The sequence below is a fragment of the Leguminivora glycinivorella genome, chromosome 8 (assembly GCF_023078275.1).
Source record: "Leguminivora glycinivorella isolate SPB_JAAS2020 chromosome 8, LegGlyc_1.1, whole genome shotgun sequence".
Lineage (NCBI taxonomy): Eukaryota > Metazoa > Arthropoda > Insecta > Lepidoptera > Tortricidae > Leguminivora > Leguminivora glycinivorella.
Window position 1 is genome coordinate 20,225,121 of NC_062978.1, and position 25,545 is coordinate 20,250,665.

General features: G+C 40.1%; 1 protein-coding gene across 1 annotated transcript; it reads left to right on the forward strand.

The window, feature by feature from the left end:
* Window positions 1-845: 845 nt before the first annotated feature.
* On the forward strand, window positions 846-25,155 carry LOC125228815 (protein suppressor of hairy wing-like). Its single transcript, XM_048133502.1, has 16 exons — window positions 846-1,141; window positions 2,230-2,333; window positions 5,402-5,528; window positions 5,895-5,972; window positions 6,245-6,364; window positions 10,631-10,783; window positions 12,010-12,132; window positions 15,729-15,869; window positions 16,323-16,640; window positions 17,899-18,062; window positions 19,432-19,529; window positions 20,879-21,059; window positions 21,757-21,850; window positions 22,309-22,422; window positions 22,854-23,016; window positions 23,482-25,155. The coding sequence occupies exons 1-16, from the start codon at window positions 1,061-1,063 to the stop codon at window positions 24,180-24,182; spliced, it is 2,760 nt and encodes a 919-aa protein (XP_047989459.1). The 5' UTR covers window positions 846-1,060; the 3' UTR covers window positions 24,183-25,155.
* The last annotated feature ends 390 nt before the right edge of the window (window positions 25,156-25,545 follow it).

Genomic DNA, 25,545 nt, shown 5'->3' on the forward strand with positions numbered 1-25,545 from the left:
ATCACTGATATTAAGGGTTCTGGAATTAATTAGGTGCTTGGAGAGGATTACTTAGGAAGAAAGCTTGTTTGTCGCTTCTCTAATCGTTAAAGCGCATTTCAATTCAAAGACGGATTGCTTGAAGAGCTAAAAAATCTATATGGCAAGGGATACCTACAACACAATGGTTGATCAATGTTTTGGCAACTTTAGATAAATATCTCGGCGAGTTTCTGATCCCTACAAGCTCATATTTTTAACATGATACGTTTAAAATCTATTAAAACATTTTCCATTATAATTGATCTAATTTTATTATAGTAAGAAACATTTGTAAGTTTTAGGCTTCCGACAGACAGTCTTAAAAATTCATAATCTTAAAAAAAAATTGTATGCAAATTGACACTGACAGATCTGTCAGTGACGTCAGTGTCTTGTCAGTGTCAGTTTGAACTGTCAGATTGCATACAAGTTTTTTTTAAGATTATGAATTTTTAAGACTGTCTGTGGGAAGCCTTGCACTATGAAATATTAATATCCATCACAATTTCATTCATGTTTATTTATTTTCTTACATCATACATATAATGGAAGCTTCTAATTTCCCTTTGTTATCTTGGTGTTATCCATGTATTGTATTATCGATATGTTACATGATTTAAAATTGATATAACCACATCCCTACGAACTGTGCGGTGCGAAGGATATTTTTTTACACACACATACACAAGATGGTGGTAAATATTTCTTTTTTGCAAGTGGCAATGTGAGAATTAAAAAAAAAAAACTAAATATATTTAATAATTAACAAAGGCACTTGGGTAAAATATTTACAAAATGTAAAATTACTTATTCTATTCTATTAGTGCTTATCGTGCTTTAATTAAAAGCTATATTTTAGTAACAAATTAATTATTTAAGTGTATTGTGATTGTCTTTTGACAATCATTTTAGTGACCTTGAATTACAGCAGCTGTCAACTTAACCAACAAGCTAGTGAAGAGTGAAGTCAAGCTAGTCTGAAAATGGAATACTTTGTTTTGTGTTAGTTACTTAGTTTTTAGTTTTCCAAGATTCAACGATGAGGAACGTTAATCCTCATCTCTTGGAAGACAAGATGGACGAGGCGGTGACGCACTACATCACCCACCAGCCCAGTGATGTGAGTTTGTTTTGCTTGTTGACGCGACAAATCCATCTCGAGATCCGTACATAATTTCACTATTATTTTATCATGTGTTTGTTCACTTGACCATTTCAATATTTGTCTTTCAAAACTACAAACCACATGGTTACAAATTTCATTTATATATTTCTTGTATATAGAAATGCCTATTGTGTTGTCTTAGGTATTTTGTATTCTGCTAACTGTCGATTGTGAGTTACCTGCTTGTGTTTGTTGATATGACAAAGCTTTTTAATGATCACTTTAATGATAAAAAAAAGGATTTATTGCCACATTTATACACCTAAAATGTTATTTTGATTGTTTTTGTTGTATCTTTTGAGATGTCACTCTAAACGGTACAAAATTATTTTTATTGATAAAACTTACAATTCTAAATAGTTCGATTTAATTATTACATTTTGGTACCTACATACAAAACTGATGAATATAATTAGTGTTCAATTTTGATTTATTTAAATCAATTTATTGTTCTCTGTGTGACGGACACTCTTCAGCTTCACTAGTGCCCTGCACTCTTTTAATTATTTTTGGCGGAAGAATATTGTAAATAAATACTATAAATGTATTATAGTATTTATTTACAATATTCTTATTTTATTCTTATATTATTTGGACATCCTTAGACAGATTGACTGAGTCCCACGGTAAGCTCAAGAAGGCTAGTGTTGTGGGTACTCAGACAATGATATATATAATACTAGCATTTGCCCGCGGCTTCGCTCTCGTTAGAAAGATACAAAAAGTAGCCTATGTCACTCTCCATCCCTGCAACTGTCTCGTTTTAAAAAATCACATCAATTCGTCGCTTCGTTTTGCGTTGAAAGACGGACAAACAAACAGACACACACACTTTCCCATTTATAATATTAGTAAGGATACAAATACTTATATATATAGAAAACATCCATGACTCGGGCACAAATATCTGTGCTCATCACACAAATAAATGCCCTTACCGGGATTCAAACCAGGGACCGCGGCTTAGCAGGCAGGGTCACTACCCGCTAGGCCAGACCGGTTGTCGGAATGTAATGAAACAAATGTATATTGTTATTTTCCAGTCTGTTCATGTGGATGCTAACTCACTGGCACTGAACATACAAGAGGATGAAGGCGGCAGAGTGGTGACAGTAATGCCACAGAACTTCAGTCAACAAATGTGCCGGTATAGTAACATTTACAGTATTTCATTTACTTAACCCTTAAATGCATGAATTTTTCTTTTAAAGAGATATTAATATATGTGATAGACAATGGTTTTCTGACTCTGGGAAAAATAATAAATAGTTATTTGTTATACAAGGGGGCAAAGTTGTATTTTAACGCCGAGTGTGGAATTGAAAAACGAGCAAGTGAAAGGATTCTATAGTTGAACCACGAGCGAAGCGAGTGGTTCGAGGATAGAATCCTGAACTTGCGAGTTTTTTAACACACGAGAAGTAAAATACATTTGCACCCGAGTGTAACACAAAACTTTTCCCCTCACTACAGCGAGGAAACTACAACGCAAAAAATGCGTTTATCACTGCTTCCAGTAGTTCCACAGGTGGTAAATCATCTTTATGACTAGATTCACCTACTTTTATCAATTTTAAAGCAGTTAATTTGACGTTATTCTAGGTCAAATTACTTTACCCACTAGTGGATAAAATGCGTTTTTACCCGCTGGTATTAAAGGACAAAACACGTGTTTCCGAGCTAGTGAGGGGAAAAAGATATTTAAGATCAATTTATATACCAAATCAGTGTTAGAAGTTAAATAGGCCAAATCTTATTTATAACATATATCGTAATTGGTAAGTTTTATTTAAAAAAAGTGACTACTTTTAAAAAGGTTAACTATTTGTGAAACCTTTATAATAAAATGTTTAAACATAAACTAATTACTAACTCCAAAAAAAATCAGCTTAAATCACATACTAAAAATCACCATCGTTCTGTTTTTTCACACTTTTCCTCCATTTCATCTTAATACTTAAATAATAAATAGTAAATCATTATATTATTTAATTTATTTAATTGTTTAAAATAATAATAAGTAATGAATAATAATTAAGCACTAAATGTGATTTTGGAGAGCTACATTTCGAGCCACGGGCCATCAAAGATATGATGCATATATACATCACTGTTTGAGCCGGAACTCAAGTTTCTTTAAATAAAACAGGGATAAAGTATATTACCATTTCTTTTAATGGATTTAGTTACAATGAGAGGTTCTAGTCTAGGACACGTAGCGGAGAGAGAATTTTGATTAGAAAAGAAGGGTCGCTGGTGCCGCGCACCGTGCTTTTATAGTGTCGCGACGGGGGAAACCGCGGCGCTTCAGTCTTCATTCCTATTGGTCCGGCAGGTCGAGGCTCTGGCCGCTGCTCATTGGATCAGCGGGGTGACCGGAGGTTGGCTATCCTGTCTGTGTTGCCAGTCAGGGCGTTAACAATCACCATGCATTTAAGGGTTAAACACTGTCTGCAGATGTATAGAATTTTGCTTGTGTTTCATTATCGAATGACAGGTGTGAATAGAATGCCACACATAGTGTCTTTGCACCTTACGTGTCACTCATCATCATCCTCCTCGCGTTATCCCGGCATTTGCCACGGCTTATGGGAGCCTGGGGTCCGCTTTGACAACTAATCCCAAGATTTGGCGTAAGCACTAGTTTTTACGAAAACGACTGCCATCTGACCTTCCAAACCGAAGGGTAACTAGGCCTTATTGGAATTAGTCCGGTTCCTCACGATGTTTTCCTTCACCGAAAAGCGACTGGCCGATATCAAATGACATTTCGCACATAAGTTTCGAAAAACTCGTTAGTACGAGCCGGGGTTGGAACCCGCGACCTCCGGATTGTAAGTCGCTCGCTCTTACAGCTAGGCCACCAGCGTTTCACACGTTACCTGTCACTCTTACGAAAAATTTGAAATTCATTGTTTCTGCCGTGGTTATACGATTTAAATTGATTAAACAGTAGGAAGGGAACCCACCATGTGGTATAAAAGAAAAACAAGAGCGTGTCGGGCCACGCTCAGTGTAGGGTTCCGTAGTTATTCGTATTTTTCTCAAAAACTACTGAACCTATCAAGTTCAAAACGATTTTCCTATAAAGTCTTTATAAAGTTCTACTTTTGTGATTTTTTTCATATTTTTTAAACATATGGTTCAAAAGTTAGAGGGGGGGGACGCACTTTTTTTTCCTTTAGGAGCGATTATTTCCGAAAATATTAATATTATCAAAAAACGATCTTAGGAAACCCTTATTCATTTTTTAATACCTATCCAACAACATATTACACGTTGGGGTTGGAATGAAAAAAAATATCAGCCCCCACTTTACATGTAGGGGGGGTACCCTAATAAAACATTGTTTTCCATTTTTTATTTTTGCACTTTGTCGGCGTGATTGATATACATATTGGTACCAAATTTCATCTTTCTAGTGCTAACGGTTACTAAGATTATCCGCGGACGGACGGACGGACGGACGGACGGACGGACAGACAGACATGGCGAAACTATAAGGGTTCCTAGTTGACTACGGAACCCTAAAAAGGAAAATGTCATTCGAAAATGCGAAATTGTGAATTTGTAACTATAGATTGCTGGACACAAATACTTAATTGGAAAATTACACACAATACATTGTGAGTACTTTATACGACAGAGGGCCTACCGCAAAGCATATTTAGCATTGTGCCCCTTTGTCACACTTGTATATTTGCTTGCAAGAGTGAGTGCCGTAGCCAAATGGCATTTCTACGACGCGAAACGAAAACGAAACGCCGCGAATGGTAGTCTGGCTCTGTCGCGCCAATACGCACGAGCTATAGATATAGATATCTACGAGCGTTTCCTTTCGTGAGAGTTTGTGCGATTCGGCTACGTACCCAGGAATCCAATAAGTATGGCTAACATGGTTCATTGTAGGTCATTTAAGGGTCCCCCCACATCTAGCGTCTTGCGAGCGTCGCGTCGGGCCAACTGTATGGGCAAAGCCTGACGCCGCGTCGATGTCGCGTCGACGCGGCGTCTTTTTCCATACAGTTGGCCCGACGCGACGCTCGCGAGACGCTAGATGTGGGGGGACCCTAAATTGTAGACTCCTCAAAAAACTGTTTAAGGACTTGCATAAGTTTTTCCATGGTTTAGTATGTGTAGTACTATCTGGCGGCAGAATATATTGCCTATTGGTGTAGGAACACCCTCCTTACCTAGAATCTAATCTTTCCACAGGCAAGTATCAGTGGGGGAGCATGTGGAGGGCTGGGGGGAGGAAATGCTGGACCCCGACGGCCGGCTGGCTGCCATCGTGGCTCAGCTCGCCAAGTCCGGAGCCTCACACTATCACCCGCCTCATAAGGTAACTTATTTCTCTATATTGTAAAGTTAAGCTTGACTGAATTTCATTAGAACTATTTTTTTCATACTATACTGAAAAACATAATAAATCGTCAGTATCCAGAATAGGCTACTTGCCTCCTAGTCAAATCAGCTTCTTTTTAAGAACTGACAAAATGAATTTGAAAGACTAATATGGGATTAATATGAAATCGATTTGAGTGCCATTTCTACCGGACTTATTTAACAGAAATTCGATTTGAAAATAACTTCTGTCCATGTTTTTCTAATAATTATCTTATGATTTATTTCTTGCATGGTATAAAATATTTTATTTTAAGAACAGTAAAGTTCCTTATTGTAAATGATTTTAATAATTCTGTTTCAGCTAACCACAGTGAGGGGTGATATGGAAACGTCAGTTATGCTAGATGGTCAGTTAAGGCTTTTCAACGCGCAAACTTTGGTGAGTAATATGTTATCCCACGCATTTTTTTAAAACAATTATTTAATTATAAATTTGAAAATATCATACACCAAAGAAAAAGTGATCAAGCCCACTGGTGACTGAGTCGGAAATCGAACCCCCGGTTACATAGCTAAAACTGAGCAAAATTTTCACTTGAGCTTTAGTGTTAAGATGATTTCTATTTTTACAGCTTGTACGTATTTCTTCTCTAATAAATCATTCCCACGTCAAAAGGGACTTCTGTTAATAATTATGTCTCTCACACTCAGGAGCAGCAGGGTGACTCGATAGTTGTTCAAATGCCGTCACTACCGCCTTTACCACCACTGCAGGAAATGAAGCGATACTCTGACGCTGACTGGGTCAACAAATCCAAAAACAATATGAAGGTATGTCTAACTAGACCTTTCTCTGTACTCGGTGGTACAGTCAACCAATTGGAATCCTAGGCCACTGTAGAACTATGTCATAGTGACGTTAGTAATCAGCTTGTAAGAGATCTCTTACTGCTTGTCATTTTGACATGGTTGTAGAGTGGCCTAGGGTTCCAATTGGTTGACTATACACTCAATACCATGGAGGAATAAGTAAGGGAAGAGTTGTAACTCCATACGGTTCACTAATGTTTGACCAAAACAATTTTAGCTAATGTTCATTTTACAAAAAACGTTTCATCAATATAGTAATTGGCAAATATGTTATTCCGCATAGTTATGTATCATTTTACAAAAACTTACTTGACAAATAATCATTTAGTAACTAAAACATTAGTACAATGTGTTAGGTACTTAATAAACTATCAATTGTATATTTTTCATGTTACCTAATAGTATGTTTGACAAATTGATACATTTACCAAATGTCATGTAATAAATTGTTATAAAGGGGTTCCATCCAGACCTTTCTTCTAGCCTAGGCTAAACTGATGGACCCACTTTTTTAGATCAGTTTGGTTTGTGATGGTCACAGTTCTAACCTAACCTAACCAACTTTTCTAGTAATCGTATCAGTTGTGTGTATCACAGTTTTAACCTTTTTTTTTTTTGCGTTGGAAAAATACTTTATGTATACCCACACACCTGGGGGAGGTTGTGCGGGTTATGTGGGACTCGGCAAGAGGCGCCGCTACCCACTAAAAAACCAACGGTATGCCTGCGCGCCGCCAATGGAGCGTGGCCACGGGAACTCTTGAGTACGCAACCGTGACCACGCCGGCGCCGCCCGCCCCTACCACTTGCAGCGGGCCCTTCTCTGTGAGGGCTAGAGAGGAACCTCTACCCCTGCCTCCTCAAACGGCATGTGGGCTACACGCGCGCCTCCTCTGTGCGGCCTTTGTAATGGACAGTGACGCCCCCGCGCCACTGCCCAGACTTCACTAGGTGGGGGGGAGGAGGTGGGCATAAGCTCTTCTCCGGGCCCCTGTGCGCTTACGGCGGATAGGGTGCGAAGCTGGGTCTGCCTCCCTTTCCCTTTCCGCCGCCCCCTTCTGCGACATTACATCCTCGCAGAAGAAGAGGACCGCTTTCCACGACCTCTCGTTGGCGACCATAGCCTTAACCACGGCCGGCAGGGAGAGGTCGTCTCCCACCACTGCCACGAGGTCCCGGCGCTGCCCCGCCCAGGCAGGGCATTCCTCCAGAGTATGCTGCGCTGTGTCCTCGTCGCATCTGCACTGATGGCACTCGGCTGTCACCTCCCGTCTTGCGAACCGGTGCAGGTAGCTACCGAAGCAGCCATGACCCGTAAGCACCTGCACCAGCCGGAAGGTTAATGAGCCCCATTCTCTCTCCAGCCAGTCTTGTAAGACCGGCCGGATTGCCTCGACAGTCCTGTGTCCTTCCTCTCGTTCAGCCAGTTGTTCCTCCCATTGGAGGACTATGGACTGCTGGACGAGGAGCTTCTGTGCCTCTACTTCTCTGGGCGCAGGATGGTACTCCTGGAGCCGGAGGTCCCTACGCCACTCATACAGAGACGCTTGGGCCTCCGCCTTCAGGTTCCAAGGAGGCGTTCCCGCTAGTAAGCACGCCGCATCGTATGAGGTGGTGCGATACCCGCGTACGACGCTGATCGCCATCGCCCTCTGAGCCCTCTTCAGCAGGGCGAGATTTCGGGCCGCCAGGTTCTCCGCCCAGATCGGTGCCCCGTACAAGGCCATCGATCGCACCACCCCCATATAAAGACGGCGGCTCGCAACCTCCGGCCCACCAATGTTGGGCATCAGTCGCTTCAGTGCGGCCGATGCTGCCATGAGTCGGGGGGTCAGGCGGACAAAGTGCTCGCGGAAGTTCCAGCGGGAGTCAAGGACAAGTCCAAGATATTTCATGTTGGACTTGACCTCGATTCGAGTGCCACCAACAACGATGCTGGCTCCAGCAGGCGGCGCCTTCCGGGCTGTGTGGAAGCAGAGTGCCTCAGACTTGTGCAACGCCACCTCCAGACCCAGCATCGTTATGCGCCTCACCACCTGTGCTACCGTCACGGTGGCAAGGCGTGCTGCATCACAGTTTTAACCTAACCTAACCTACAACTAGGGAACAAATAAAATTATTTTATTGAATATTATTCGATTTGTTCTTTTTTTCAAGTAGTCACACTACAATACTATATATATTGGGTTGGTAAGATTTAAATTTGAAGTTTAAATTTTCAAGCTGATTACAGTATACTGATGCGGTAACAGTCATTCCACTTGGTAGGAGTTCCCAGTGAATAATACCATGAATATCCTACCAAACGGACAGCATAACTTTTTTCGGGTGAGGCTCTGTTTTTGGTGCCTCTATTCCTTTTTCGTTTGGAGCTAGCTACTGACGTTTGCGTGTGTGATTTATATATAAGACCCATTTTTCATCTCCAGTGATAAGATGGTCCAACCAGTTGAATGTGCGGCGAAAAGACAGAAGTTGTATGCAGATATCGGCACGGCGGTTTATTTGATCTCTATCAAGTTCGTGCGGTATCCAAACACTGTATTGTATTTGTAGTTTTTTCCCAACTCGTGTAAATGTGTTTCTATGGTGACATGAGAGCAGCCTAACTCGGTAGCAAGAGTACGACTCGTTAGCCTCGGATCTCCTTCAATTAAGGTTTTTAATTTGGCTACATCAATCTTCACCGGTCGACCAGACTTAGGTTGATCTGATAATGAAAAGTCGCCACTACGAAACCGCTGGAACCATCGTTTCGCCGTGGCCTCAGACACAACTTCAGGAGCAACACGCTGACATATATTACGCACTGCTTCGGCGGCTGAATGGCCAGACTGAAATTCATATAGTAAGCAATGCCTTACATGCACTTTTAATTCGTCCATTTTCTTCCTTATATTAGCTCGGCGACAGCTAGTGAATGACTGACGAGAAACTGTGCGACTCGCCCTTTATATACTTTCGACCATAGAAGATTCTAGAACTCTCTCAAAAATTTTATGTGGAATTCAATCGATCGCTCATTACTTTCTTACCAACCCAATAAATTTAAATAGATATCATACACGAAAGAAAAAAAAATTGTTTTTTCTTTCGTGTATGATATCTATTTAAATTTATAACCTAACCTACTTTTTCTAGTATCACTTCGGTTTTGTGAGGGTCACAGTTCTAACCTAACCCACTTTTCTAGTATTACTTCGGTTTTGTGAGGGTCACAGTTCTAACCTAACCTAACCCATTTTTCTAGTATTATTTCGGTTTTGTGAGGGTCACAGTTCTAACCTAACCTAACCCACATTCCTAGTATTACTCCGGTTTTGTGAGAGTCACAGTTCTAACCTAACCTAACCTAACCCACTTTTCTAGTATTACTTCGGTTTTGTGAAGGTCACAGTTCTAACCTAACCTAACCCACATTCCTAGTATTAGGTACTGCGGTTTTGTGAGGGTCACAGTTCTACGACCCAGACCCAAACCCATATTATAAATTACTATTACAGATTCACTTGTCAAATAATACATTACAGCAAACATTTTTAGGCTAATCGTAGGTTTATTAGTTAAGTTATTTGTTAATTTGTCAAAAATATCCCTTATAAAATGTTATTTTGTAAGTTAAATATTTGGTTATGAGAATAATTTGTCAAAAATGTATTTGTAAAGTGAAGACTTGCCAAAATATAATTTTGCCAGTAGTTGGTTGTCAAGTGTCAATTTGCTAAATAAGTTTTGGTCAAACGATAGGACACCTCTAGCTAACGTATGAAATTATTTATCTGTGCAATGGACTAATAAGGTGGTGCCATCTGGCATAACCTTTGAGTTGGTCTCCTCATTGTACAAATGCTGCCGCCTTTACCACCACTAAAAATGATGAACAAATCTCAGAACTTTTTTAAGGTATATCAAACTCATATGAGTTGCTTAACTTCTAACTTGAATAAATATTCGAAAGGTTCTAATTCGTTGTTGTTGTAGTCCTAAGGCACCCCAGAGGTGCAAAGGGCCTTCACAAGCTCGCACCACGCCGTCCTATCTTCAGCGACCCTCGTGGCCTCGCTCCAGCTCAAACCAGCCGCTCGTAGCTCATTTTCGACGGACCGCTTCCATGAGTGGACAGGGTGCCCGGGGCCACGGCTTGTATTCTGCAGTTTCCAGTCGAGAGCAATGCTCGCTTTATTTCCTTCCCCTCTAATTCATTAATTTACTATTATTTGTCCATAGACAACCAGTGTACTAGACTCCGAAGGTCAAGTTCTAGAGCTGCCAGACGCGTCTCCAGGTCAAAACAGGCAGCAAAGCAAGAAGAGTCTGCCACACAAGAAGCGGATATCACGGAAACTGAAGCGTAATACTGGCAACACTACTCCGCAGCAGGTCAGTAGGTACTATATTGTCCACAGACTAACAGTGTACTGTACTAGACTCCGAAAATTAAGTTCTAGAGCTGCCAGACGCGTCACCAGGTCAAAACAGGCAGTAAAGCAAGAAGAGTCTGCCGCACAAGAAGCGGATATCACGGAAACTGAAGCGTAATACTGGCAACACTACTCCGCAGCAGGTCAGTACTATATTGTCCACAGACTAACAGTGTACTAGACTCCGAAGGTCAAGTTCTAGAGCTGCCGGACGCGTCCCCAGGTCAAAACAGGCAGCAAAGCAAGAAGAGTCTGCCACACAAGAAGCGGATATCACGGAAACTGAAGCGTAATACTGGCAACACTACTCCGCAGCAGGTCAGTAGGTACTATATTGTCCACAGACTAACAGTGTATTGTACTAGACTCCGAAGGTCAAGTTCTAGAGCTGCCGGACGCGTCCCCAGGTCAAAACAGGCAGCAAAGCAAGAAGAGTCTGCCGCACAAGAAGCGGATATCACGGAAACTGAAGCGTAATACTGGCAACACTACTCCGCAGCAGGTCAGTACTATATTGTCCACAGACTAACAGTGTACTAGACTCCGAAGGTCAAGTTCTAGAGCTGCCGGACGCGTCCCCAGGTCAAAACAGGCAGCAAAGCAAGAAGAGTCTGCCGCACAAGAAGCGGATATCACGGAAACTGAAGCGGAATACTGGCAACACTACTCCACAGCAGGTGTGTGATTTTTCATTTCATCAACTTTTAATCTTAAGATCAGTTGCAAAGTAACAAACAAAAAATATCTAGGTAAGTTTTTATTAATTACATCAACCAATAAAACTGTGATTCTGACTATAAGATTGTGCCTATTCAGGTGTCACTCATACAATGAAATTATCGTTCCATCCATTCCTGCCACTTTTCGAACATCAATCTGTATTTGTACCTTGTTGTTTTTAACGTGGCTCTAAAGGCAATTAAAGTTCCATACCATTATCTTATAGGTTTAGGAGAAGCTTTTCATAAAGTCATTTTCAGATTGATCTGCTGAGAACGATAAAAACTGGTTTCTTCCTTCGTGAAGAAACCGGTTTACTTAGATTACAACAAAATTCTTATGAAGCTTGCGTTATTGTGAAAGTTTTGAGTAAAACCGTTATTAATTGCTATTTTTTAAACCGGTGCTTTTGAAACCCAAATCATGTTCTAACACTATTATTAACACTTTTCATTTCTTTCGCAGGACATAGTAGTAATCAGCTGTAACGACGAAGTGCAACAGGAGGAAATTCTCCCCGACAACTATGTGACTCAAGTGCAGCACCAAACGCATCTCGCTGACGACACACACAACATCACGCACGAGGTATCATATACCATAACATTAATATAATAACCAGAGGGCGGAATTGACAACGTTTCAAAATTTTCAATGTCCCTAAATCGAAAACAATTTCGAGACATACGCTTGTAGATCACATAAATATTTTTTTTAATTTTTTTTCCGTACTTTTAGTATAAAAAATCTTAAAAATAGTTTAAAGGGGAAGTGACGTCAAATAGCTGATTTAGAGCTGCCACTATAACAAAAAAATCTTCCAGTTGGGATGTCACTTGAGTTTGACAGTCTTGACACTTATCACAGTTCGTAGCAAAGATATTAAAAATTTCATGGCTTAGTCTATGGTTCGTAGTCATTCACTATGGTTGACAGTGACACCTTGACAGTCAGACATACCCAAGAATTTTATATATATCTCTGGATAGTGCGTGCCGACCAATGAGTTGAAGCCAGGTTCATTCACCTTTACTCCTATGTTCTATCTCATTCCAACACTGTGATGTATTGCCAGATAAGTTAATAAAAAAAACGTATAAAACATTCTTCAATCAAATTGACTTACTTTTCTTTGTATTATACAAAAAAAAAACTCAATCAAAAACCTTATTTCTCCGGTATTTACCTCCTGCGTACTATGGGAACACTAATAATAAAAAAATATGCCCGATATGTCAGAATTGTCAAAATTCATTCACCGATTCAGAGATTTATTTTGCAAAATAAACGTTTTTCGACGATTTACTTAAGTTCTGAGCTATGTATTGCATAGTGAACCATTGTGGAAGTAAATGGAAACCGAAATCCGACGTAAAATTTCACAAGTAAGTACTTATTTTACCAAAATGTTCATAAACCTCACTGGCAATAAATTTTCTTCTATTTTGCTTGTAATCTTGGTTAGTTCTTATCATTATATTGGTTTCATTGTCTCAAATTATATCAAAATTCCCACGAATAGGTTTAGAACGATAAATATGACCTTTAAAGAAAAATAATGCTATGTGTGGTTTTACGACTAGGGTGACCAATCTTTTTTCTTGCATGGTATTTACTCTTATTGAATGGAGCTAAATCTATCAACTTGGTACGGTTTCTATGTTCATAGTTCATATCACAGTATAATAATACCAACTTTATATAATTTATGTCTTTACAATTAACATGAATAATATTAAACTTTTCAGTGTTCCAAAAGATGAAGGAAGGAGGCAGCGTTGGCTGTTGGCTGTCGATTGTACCGATAAAAGGAAATGTTTCAGAGCGTTCGACAATTTGCAGATTTGCACTTTAAGCCTGAAGATTATGACACAGAAAGAAATTTTAAAAATCAGTCCAGTAACGACGGATATATCGTGGCCTAAACATTAAATTGAGATACATATATACATGCGAAGAGAATTGAAATACGTACGAATTGAGAACCACCTTCCTTGAGATTTGGGGCGGCGCTTAAAAATAAAGATACTGTTTTAAAACGTCCTAGTATTTCATTATTTCCCCATTGACAAATACTTCCCTTATATTTTTGTGGCTATTCCCACTAGTTACCACCAAGTTTTTACCTGTCCTAACTACTGGGATTTCCCCACATTGTTAATTACCACACCGGGGGTTGATAGCTACTGGGATTAGTTTTCCCAGTAGTTACTACCAAAATATTATTGTGATGACCAAAACACTAAAATATATATTCCATTGCATGCTTTAATAAACACAGGTGTCAGTTAGTAAAAGACAAATACTTATGTAACTCCGTATAGACAGATAAAGTCTAAGAAAAAAACTTTCCTCAAAACCATACAGAAAAAGGTACGGTGAGCTAGATGGCGATACACCTTTGGGGTAGGTACGCTCAGATAGATGGCGCTAATATTAATATTTGACATTTTAACACATATCATATCATATCAAGCTGAGAATATTGTCAAAACGGAGGTTCAAAGGTTTTAAGCCTGTGTCGAGAGATGTAATACGTCAAATTCCGCGGGATATCCCTAATGTATGCTTAATCATGGACACCCTAAAGAAAGAGATGCAAGACCGGCGTGACGTAATTCAAGGTCATTTGACCTTCTGGCTTCAAAGTAATGTTCGGCGTGCAACATCCATGTATATAAGATTCTTGGACATACCGGACTGTTTGAGCTGACCGTTAAAACTTTTTTTTTAGAAATGATTTTGTCGTTTTCTTAGGTGTATGAAACAACACATGTGACGTCACGAAGCTGTGTCTTGACGTTTGTAACTTACGCTCTTTCTGCTCGAAGTAGTAATAAGAAGGGATTTTCTCATTAAAATAGCAGTTTTTGGAAAAATAAAAAAATACGTGTATCTTTTAGTATTGAGTTCTTTCAAACCAAACAATAAAAAGTAGTACTCAAAAATATGAAATGTTGTCAATTGCTCATAGCAAAAATCAAACGTCAATAGAGTTCGAACGTTAAATTTTATCGACATTTTCAGCTATCGATAAATTCAGTCACCTTTTACATTTCTGACTTTAACATGACCTCTGATTAGCTATTCGACCATTTGATTTTGACCTCTTTGATTAGATTAAAAGTAAATTGTATGACCTTTGACTTTGATTATCATTTCTGTCACTAGCCCTTCAACTAATTCACGTTTGAAAAAAATGGTTAAAGTTGTATTGTGTTGTATTGTTAATCCAAAACGAAACACAGACAACACATGGATAAAAAACCGGCCAAGAGCGTGTCGGGCCACGCTCAGTGTAGGGTTCCGTAGTTTTCCGTATTTTTGTCAAAAACTACTGAACCTATCAAGTTCAAAACAATTTTCCTAGAAAGTGTTTATAAAGTTCTACTTTTGTGATTTTTTTCATATTTTTTAAACATATGGTTCAAAAGTTAGAGGGGCGGGGGGACGCACTTTTTTTTCCTTTAGGAGCGATTATTTCCGAAAATATTAATATTATCAAAAAACGATCTTAGTAAACCCTTATTCATTTTTAAATACCTATCCAACAATATATCACACGTTGGGGTTGGAATGAAAAAAAATATCAGCCCCCACTTTACATGTAGGGGGGGTACCCTAATAAAACATTTTTTTCCATTTTTTATTTATGCACTTTGTTGGCGTGATTGATATACATATTTGTACCAAATTTCAGCTTTCTACTGCTTACGGTTACTGAGATTATCCGCGGACGGACGGACGGACGGACGGACGGACGGACGGACAGACAGACATGGCGAAACTATAAGGGTTCCTAGTTGACTACGGAACCCTAAAAAGTATCCTTGTCTTACTTACGACGAAAACCACTCAACAGTATACTGATAATTTCAGTTTTATCGACAGTCGATAAAAAAATAACGTTTCAACTTTATTGACGTTTTATTTTTGCCATGAGCACTTCCGCTCTCTGATAATAACACTAAGGGCCGGTTGCACCAAACCGTCTGTCTCCGTTAAAGCGCTCGTTAAATTTTATTGTATGGGAAAATCCTTAGACGTCTGCTGCGTGACGATGATGTGTCTGTCAAATGTGGTTGATGCAACTGGCCCTAAATCTCTTGTTAGTTAAAAGGTTAAAGACGAACATTCGTTAACACGACTCTTCCTATCGAGGTTGAATTGTATTCTGGTTACAGGTTCGGCCAGTGTTGATTTGCTGCATATGCGGCGAATATTACGGCGAGGAGCAACTCAAGTTCTACCAGCATCTCAAACACCACTACGAACCTCACTCCATCATCATAGAAAACCCTGTCTCCGACCTAGGAATAGATAAGGTATTCATATCCTCCATTGACTATGCTCTGTAAGGTTTAGCTCCCTGACTATTGTTTCCAGTAACATTTCCTATGTTACATCAATACACATACCATACACAAAAAAGTCATGGTTGTATGTTCACTTCTTCGGTGCTCAATAGTTCTTGTTTCTGTTTAAGAAATAATGAAATACATAAAGAAGGTCTAACCATTTGTATGAAGTCTTATCTTATGGGTAAAATCAGTGTTTTAATTCTTGGGCCTGTAGCCCAACCAAAAGGCCCAACGTACAATCATTGATGTTCTGTGGCGAACGTTACGTAATTGGCTCTGTCGTGCCAATCCGGAAGAGCTAGAGAGAGAGAGAAAAAACTACGAAGCGATGGGAACGTGATACGATTGCACGCTTGGCTAGATAGAGCCCTGGTTTGATCCTACACCGCCTTACATTGTTATTTCATTCCATTTCAGATGACCAACACCTGCATAGAAGACAACGTAGCGAACCTCCCAGACTCAATAGTAGAACTATCACTAGAAAACACCGTCCCAAAAACGATGTACCAAACCATAGACAAACACATCCTATACACATCTAGTGATAAGACGCTGCAGTATTCGAATAAGGTGCAATACTCTATGGCCAGTATGGACAAGGAGCCCACTGGTGAGAAGGGGGACTTGTATGACACCTTGGATAAGCTGGAGATGTATAATTGTATGAAGTGTAATAAGACTTTTAGGAAACAGAAGCAGTGTGAGGCGCATATTAAGGAGGTGCATGGGAAGGTAAGATTTTTTTTTCATTTTTGACATTAATATTCAAGTCAAGTTTTTAAAATTAAATGGCCTCAGTTCATTGGTGGGACTATTTTGCCAGTGTCAAGGTGATTTAGGCTAATTGTTATTGATTTTGGTACGGTAAGTACGACAGTGTACGGTAGTTGGCACTTGTAAATTGATAGCTAGATTTTACAAGGGCACATGGACTATCGGCCGTTGACGAAAAAAAGTGGCTAAACGCGTTTCGAGATTAATTCTTCATCAGCCTCTTACTATAACATTAGTTTACTGCATATTAAGCTATCGATATTACACTTTAAACAACATTAATGAGCAAAAGAAGGAGAAATTATTCACGACACGATACCGCTAAGATGGCGTTCGAATCGGAAGTCGACATTAATATTTCGTCGAATAAACCTAAATAATCGTTTGTCATTATCTGTCATCTTGATTTTTGACATGTATCTGTGAGAAACGGACAAATTTTTAACTAATCAGCACGGGAACGAGACGATAAAATATCAGGCCGTCCCTATCGCACTTACAAATAGTGCGATAGGGACGGTCTGCTATTTTATCGTCTATCGCGCGACCATGCTTCCCGTGTAGTACAGTAACTTTTTTTATGAATAAGGGGTAGTGTATGGTACAATTTATTATTTGAATCTTAATTGATGCTTAATAAAAAGGTCTTCTTTAGATTTGTGTAATACCTAACTTTAATTCTCTAGTCTATTAGCTAGTATTCTGTACCATGTGTCGGGCCTCTGCAGAGTTTTTGAATTCGGCTTTAAAGACTCATTGACCAAAAAATTTTTCCATAAAATTCTCAATAAAGTCTGGAATGTAATAGCTACACGAAAACGCTTTTTCTAGAATCAATGACAATGGAATGTGCGAGCAGTGATGTCAATAAAATAAAATCATGCATGCGGGGTTAGAAAGAGACAAAAAGTAGCCTATTTCACTCTCCATCCCTTCAACTAGCTTCGCTTAAAAAAGTCAACTTAATTCGTCGCTCCGTTTTGCCGTGAAAGACGGACAAACAGACACAAACACTTTCCCATTTATAATAGAATAGAATAGAATAGAAAACATTTATTTAACGCCACAACAAAGTACAAATAAAACAGAAGTCATGCAAACAAAAAACATTAGACGCTAAAATAGGACCCCCACTCAGCATAATGCCGCAGCGCTAATATTAGTATGGATTTCCCCAAATCTAATCAACTATCAAACCCTCGTTTGCACACAACAGCTAGAAGACATGAGCGAGTTTAGCGAGCCGGAAGACCTGATGGAGGGCATCCACGTGGCCGTGGAGGGCGTTGAACCCGCGGAGGGCGAGGCCTACGAGCAGGCGCTGCTGCCGCACCTCACCGTGGAGAACGGCACCGTGCACCAGGAGCACGTGAGACACTGGTGAGTACTGGCCCACGTGAGACACTGGTGAGTACTGGCCCACGTGAGACACTGGTGAGTACTGGCCCACGTGAGACACTGGTGAGTACTGGCCCACGTGAGACACTGGTGAGTACTGGCCCACGTGAGACACTGGTGAGTACTGGCCCACGTGAGATACTGGTGAGTACTGGCCCACGTGAGACATTGGTGAGTACTGGCTCACGTGAGACACTAGTGAGTATTGGCGTGGAGCGCGTGGAGCCCGCGGAGGGCGAGGCCTACGACCGCGAGCACGTGAGACACTGTTGAGTACTGGCCCACGTGAGACACTGGTGAGTACTGGCCCACGTGAGACACTAGTGAGTGCAGCCAGTTTGTGCGGGAAGCGAAAAGTATAATGTCTGTACTGGCTAACCTTGTAGGACTCTTCCCGTTCTCCACAGAATTTCAGCCGATTTAAATTGTGTTCAACATTGTAAGAAAAAATGGCGTGCGCCTCTGGTAAAAAGACACTAGTTTTTACGAAAGCGACTGCCATCTGACCTTCCAACCCAAAGGGTATACTAGACCTTATTGGAATTAGTCCGATTTCCTCACGATGTTTTCCTTCACCGAAAAGCGACTGGCAAGTATCAAATGACATTTCGCACATAGATTCCGAAAGACTCATTGGTGCGAGCCGAGGTTCGAACCCGCGACTTCCGGAACGAAAGTCGCACGTACTTACCGCTAGGCTACCAGCGTTTGATGGCCGCCGAAACCGCCACTGTATTAATAGTCTATGCTATAGTAGGGTGGTTTTACGGTAGGTGCCATATTAGACTTATATTGACCGGGATATAGACCGTGATTACCTTTTTGATTTTTGTCGAGCTCCCGATATTTCGACGCAGTTGCATGCATCATGATCACGGAAAAACTGACGAAGGCGGGTGGATGTTAAAGTTGTATAGACAGCGCGCGATCTACCCTCCTTCGCGCGCGTCGGCTGCGTTCACTTTCAGCGTTACCACTGGTCGCGTTCACACTCGATGGTCTGGAAGGAAGGTAATCACGGTCTATATCCCGGTCAATATAAGTCTAATGAAAATAACCGTGAATCATTCAAAACTCTTAGGTGCCATATTATCTTTTTTATTAACCCCCGACGCAAAAACGACGGGGGTGTGATAAGTTTGACGTGTCTATCTGTCTGTCTGTCTGTGTGTGTATCTCCCGAACGGATGAACCAATTTAGATTTCGTTTTTATTTTGTCTGAAAGCTGAGTTAGTCGGGAGGGTTCTTAGCTATGTTTCATGAAAATCGGTCTAACTATGTCGCGGGGGTTTTTTCAAAATTTTAATTTTGTGGTTAGGTTATTTACCAATAAACATTATCCTCCGTCAGGTACATGCGCGGCAACCAGCAGACGGCGTGCGGGCCTGACGCCTACTGCCCCGTGTGTCCGGAGCGCCCGGACCATCAGAGCGAATCGCAGCTCAAAGGTACATGTTAACAAGGGATATGATAGATAGATACATAGATACATTCTTTATTCATGCGACGACCGGTCTGGCTCAGTCGGTAGTGACCCTGTCTACTAAGCCGCGGTCCTGGGTTCGAATACCGGTAAGGGCATTTATTTGTGTTCCTGAGTCATGGATTTATTATATGTATATAAGTATGTATTTATCTATTTAAGCTTTGCTTAGTTTGGGGCTAAGTTGATCTGTGTAAGGTGTCCCCAATATTTATTTATTTATTTTTATACGATATTATGTTGATATGTATGTCATACATATCAATAGACACTGTAATACATACATGTCAAATGATGCTGAATTTTAACATTAAACTGTATCTTAGCTATACATACATATAAGTTAGTTGAATTGAATAACTTTTTATTTAGTTAAATGTAATAACTTTTTCATGTATTGGATTTTTTCATACGCACATTTTGACGCAGGTTGATCTGTGTAAGGTGTCCCCAATAATTTTTTTTAACCCCCGATGCAAAAGCAAGTTTGACGTGTCTGTCTGTTTGTCTGTCTGTGAGTGTGTCTGTCCGTGGCATCGTAGCTCCCGAGCGGACGAACCGATTTAAATTTAGTTTGTTTTTGTCTGAAAGCTGAGTTAGTCGGGAGTGTTCTTAGCCATGTTTCATGAAAATCGGTCTACTATGTCGCGGTCGGGGGTTTTTTCAAAATTTTAATTTTGTGGTTAGGTTATTCCATTAATATCTGTGAGTTCTTGTAATTGGTTCTTTGTGTTTATATTTTACGCTTATCATTTATGTAGGAGCTCGCGCGGCAAACGTCTAATGTAGACTTGCCTCGGACGAGGCAGGTTGCTCGGCCGGGCAAAACGCACGCACTGCCACCGCCTAGTTACGTCTACATAGCACGTTTGTTGCGCGAGAAAATTGCTCGCGACGAACCTCGCTCTGTATGGACCCGGCTGTCGCTTTCAAACTTTTTCGTAGGAAGTTTATTTTCTGTTTGGTAGGACCAAAGAGGATCGAGTATTATAGAGAGTTACTGTCGAAGTAAAATGTGTGATCACAGTGCATAGACTGCCATCTCTTGAGACAGGCTTAAAGCTTGATGTGTGTTAAAATGTCAATTATTTTTACTAGCGCCATCTAGCCGAGCGTTCCCCAAAGGTATAACGCCATCTTGACCACTGTACCTTTTTCATTATGGTTTTGCGGTACGTTTTTTTCTTAGAATATCCGTCTATATGGAGTTACATATGTCTTTGGTAGCACTATCATTTATCTTCTGCCCTTACAAGAACCTATAATCCTATATTTTACAAGAAATCATAATCTCACGTTTCTCTACATCCGCAGAGGAAGTCTTCCAAAGAATATTCGACGTAGAAGTACCGGCGGCCGAGAATTCCAATTTCGGCGAGAATATAATTCCGGACACGGAAATTCCGGACGCGGAGAAATCGGACGAGAAGACGGATAAAGGGAAGAAGGGGAAGAGCTTCGAGTGCCCGCAGTGCGGGCGCGTGTTTCAGCACAGGTTCGTTAACAATTAACATCAGCTTTTCAAACTGTGTATATATGTAAGCACATATTTGTATCATCATCATCATCATCATATCAGCCTTTTGTCGCCCACTGCTGAGCATAGACCTCTCTTCTAGTACGCCACTTCTCCCGGTCCTGTGGGGCAATCATGCTGGTCGCGCGATAAATGATAAAACATCGGGCCGTCCCTATCGCACTTACAAATAGTCCGATAGGAACGGCCTGCTGTTTTATCATGCGTTTTTCTTTCGCGTTAGCAAACGTTAAATATGGTCGTTAATTTCGCCGCCAGCCCGCTTAGCTCAGTCGTACAAGGTTGGTCTAATGTTCGCAGACAGATCGCAGATGTCAGCGTTTCGAATCCCGGCCAGAAATTAAGTTTCTTTTGTTTGTATTTATAAGAGTTTTTTTTTATGTAAAGACGTGTTATAATAATGACTAATAACATACAATCACTCCTGTACCCAATAAAGGGGTAGACAGAGCACATGAAACTACTAAAGCTTCATTGCCACTCTTGGCAAATAAGGGGTTGAAAGAAAACGAAACTGTGACATTGCAGTGACAGGTTGCCACTGTTCCCATCCCATATCCCACAGTCGTCTCCTACGACACCCACGGGAAGAAAGGGGGTGGTGAAATTCTTAACCCGTCACCACACATTGATTAATATAATATTGTAATTACAGAAACAGTCTGCTGTACCACGTGCTATCGCACAAGGGGAAGCAACACGTATGCCGCGAATGCAACAAGGGGTTCTACACATCGGGGGCGCTGAAGGTAAACTTTAAACTACAAACACTTCGGGCTCATACTCTTCGCTTCAAAATAGGCTAGTTTCCTTCTAGTCAAATCAGCTTGTTTTTAAGAACTGTCAAAACGATTTGCTAATATGGAGTTACTATGAAATACTGAGAAGTGACGTCACGGTCAGTTCATTTACTTTATATCTTTCTTCTTTGACCCATTAAACAGAAATTATGTTGCTTTAAAATATTTTAAGTATAGGAAACTAGCCTATATTGTCTGCTTTGCCCAAAGGTTGAGGCATTAAGTTCGCCTATTGTACGGTGATGCCTATTTCTAAGGCCAAATGTCACGAAAAAAATCATATCCGGAATTAAGAGTATATTTACAAAGTGATCAAAATCTTGCATAAAATTATTAGCTTGCATTAGTTTAAAATATGTTCATTTGACGGTGGCATACAATAACAGTACTTATATGTATGTGTTTAGATCCACAAGCGAGTACACAACGGCGACCGGCCTTACAAATGCGAGGAGTGTGACCGCGAATTCCGGCAGTGGAGCGATCTCAAATATCACAAGGTGTCCCTACACTCGAACCAGGTAAGAATTTTATATAAGGTCAGTGCGGGCAAGACCGGCATACTTTATATACATATATAAAGTTTGAGTGGATAAAACTAGACTAATAAAGTAGTCTGGAGTGATCCGCATGGTCCTATGGGCTAGCAAATTTTATATTCTACACAGCTTTTATAGTACTTTGGTGAATTTAGTTTACCTGTTACGCTGTGCAATTTTTGGATATTAAAAAAAAATCTCTCTTAATAGGTCCCATGAACATCCTTAATTTAAACCTTTACGATTATTACACATAATTATTTTAAAATTGGGCGTATGTGTAGTCTACATATTAAACTGACCTCCAACGTTTCAAGGACGGCGTTATCCCCGTGGTCTCAGAGAAGACTCAACCATCACGAGTCCGGATTCAAAAATATTTGCTTACCTTTAATTTGTTTGTACTTTTACAGAAACATTTCAAATGCGAGTTCTGCAGCAAAGAATTCGCTCGCAAATATTCTCTGAGCGTCCACCGGCGGATCCACACCGGCGAGAGAAACTACAAATGCGAGTATTGCAACAAAAGTTTCCGGGCTTCCTCCTACAGACTATCACATATGCGAACTCACACAGGTCAGTTCTCATTCCACATACTTTTATATGACTATACGGAGTATACATTGTATTAATATATTTGATTCCAATCTTATTCATTCTCATTTGAAGCAGTTTTTGATATCAATCCGAATATGGAATCATTTTCATTTTTAGACACATCGTCCTTTGGCTTTTCTGATCACATTTTGCCGTTGGGTGTTGTCATAATTGTTTCTCGATATGTTTATCTCTTGTTACTTCGCTTCATATCATCATTATCAAAATGTAAGCAGTGTATCAAATTGTGAACACATCATCATCATTCTCTTGCCCTTGTCTAAATCACTTGGGATCGGCGCAGCATATTTTCCTTTTCAATACATCTCTATCACTCGTCATTTCATTATTAACAGGTATCATGTCTCACAGTCCATCCACCTCTTCTTCGGTTATTTTCTCCCGTTACTCCAGTACGTAGCTCACACTCTACGCTTGTTTCAGGCGACAAACCGTTCAAATGCGTGACGTGCGGCAAAGGATTCCGCGTCGCCGGCGACCTGCGGCGCCACGCGCTCACGCACGACAAGCTCGCGCGCGACAAGCTCGCGCGCGTCAAGCACGAACCAGACAAGTCCCCCAAGAAGGACAAGAACAAAGAACACAAGAAAAAACCACCCGCCGCCACCAAACTACCCATACTCAAGAGCATACTCGACAAAAAATCACCGAAAAGCAAAAAGAAAATCGGCGCACCCAACGTCACCGTCGACCCAGATAAAGAACAGTTCAAAATTAACAACGAATTCACGAACAACGTTGAAGTTTTCGACAGCAGAAACTTCAAGTTTAAAGAGATATACGTGGACAAAGAACATCTGCGAAACTATGAAATAGAAGAAAGGTTACCCGATGAGAGGAACTTCGCCGTGCTCAAGCCTATGTTCAGAGCGAACGATCATATAGAACCGGAGAAAGTGTATGAGCGGACTGAGAACACTGATGGTAAAATGGCAGTTTTCACGCAAGTAGAAAAAAAAGAATATAGTTCGATAGTGTCAAATACGCAAGTGACTTTAGCTGATATTAATAGGCATTTAGAGAGAGAACCTAGGGAAGTCAGGAGTGACAGTATGAATGGGGAGGCGATAGAAAATGGGATACTGGAGAGGTTAGCGGCTCTGTACAATATACCTGCGGTATGAGGAGTAAGACGAATTCAGTTGTGTCAATCCTATTTCGTATGAAGCTCCAAGTGCAAGGAAATGGAATGTCAAACAAACGTTAATTGTGACGTATTTTCAGTATGCAATAATTACATAATTATGTAGTGCATAATGCTTTATTACCATCATTTTCTCGGAAACGGCCATTGTCATTCTACTTCAGTCAACTTCAGTAGTTTTCGTACTTTAGACTGACTGAAATAGCATGACACGTTCGTACATTTTCGTTAAAATATTTAAATCGAGTTTTGCCATTTATAAGTAGTCAAATCGAAGAATTTACTGCACACTTTTTAGTGTACTGCAATAAAAACAAAATAATACGCGAAAAGTGCAATTGAATCGGTTTTTTTTTTGTATGGAGGTGGTTCATTTGTGCATAATATCTTTACATAAGGACCAAACTTAGTGAAATTTACTTTTTTATTTAAGCTTTTATTTACTTAATTATGTCATAAAATCGACCTGAAATGTACAGTCAACCAATTGGAACCAATTGGAATTTGGTAATAAAGAATAGTTGAAGTTTTAAAAAAAAAATTGGAACCCTAGGCCACTCTACAACCATGTCAAAATGATAGCAGTAAGAGATTTCTTACAAAGTGATTTATAACGTCACTACGACATAGTTCTACAGTGGCCTAGGGTTCCAATTGGTTGACTGTACCTATGTATTTTGTACAAAGTATAAGTACTTTACATGTAAATATTATAATGTAATCAATATAGGTAGTACAGTCAGCATTAAATAAAAGGCGATAGATATTGACGCTGGATATGTGTAACATTCATTTTCTGTCTCTAATGCGCTAAAGAAAGTTACCGCATCCCGGCTCCGTCGAACAGAAAAATAGTAAAAAAAAATGTATTTGTGTTTTTTTTAAATTATAAATGGGCTTACTCTTGGCCACAGACTAGCCAAAGGCAAAGACGTGGCCTACGATGGAGTGAGCTCGCCCAGAAGATGCCTGTTCACTCTTGATTTGAAGGTTGCCGGGTTATATGAGCTCGGAAATATAGCTGGCAAGGAATTCCACTCCTTGGCAGTGCCCATAAGAAAAGAAGAAGCAAAGCGCTTCGTTTGCATAAAAATGAGGTTACAAATATAATTGGTTAGTTTGTTTGTCGTTTATCTATCTTATGCTAACTGGACTTTTTCAAACCACAGGGGTCTTAACTAAGTGAATAAGTGTACCTTTCCGGAATTTAAAATATTGATTTTATGAATATTAATTTGTTCCTCCTTTACATGGGCATTATACAAGTGTATATATGTAAGTTGGTAAGTATTTTAAGTATATTACAAGAATAAAATTTATTGTTTCAATATGGTTATAGTCTC

Bases quoted from the DNA above. Each gene is read 5' to 3' on its own strand.
- LOC125228815 (XM_048133502.1), top strand. From the start codon at position 1,061: ATGAGGAACGTTAATCCTCATCTCTTGGAAGACAAGATGGACGAGGCG. The intron at 10,784-12,009 runs GTCAGTAGGTAC...TTTCTTTCGCAG, and splicing joins GCAACACTACTCCGCAGCAG to GACATAGTAGTAATCAGCTG. The intron at 15,870-16,322 runs GTATTCATATCC...ATTCCATTTCAG, and splicing joins CCGACCTAGGAATAGATAAG to ATGACCAACACCTGCATAGA.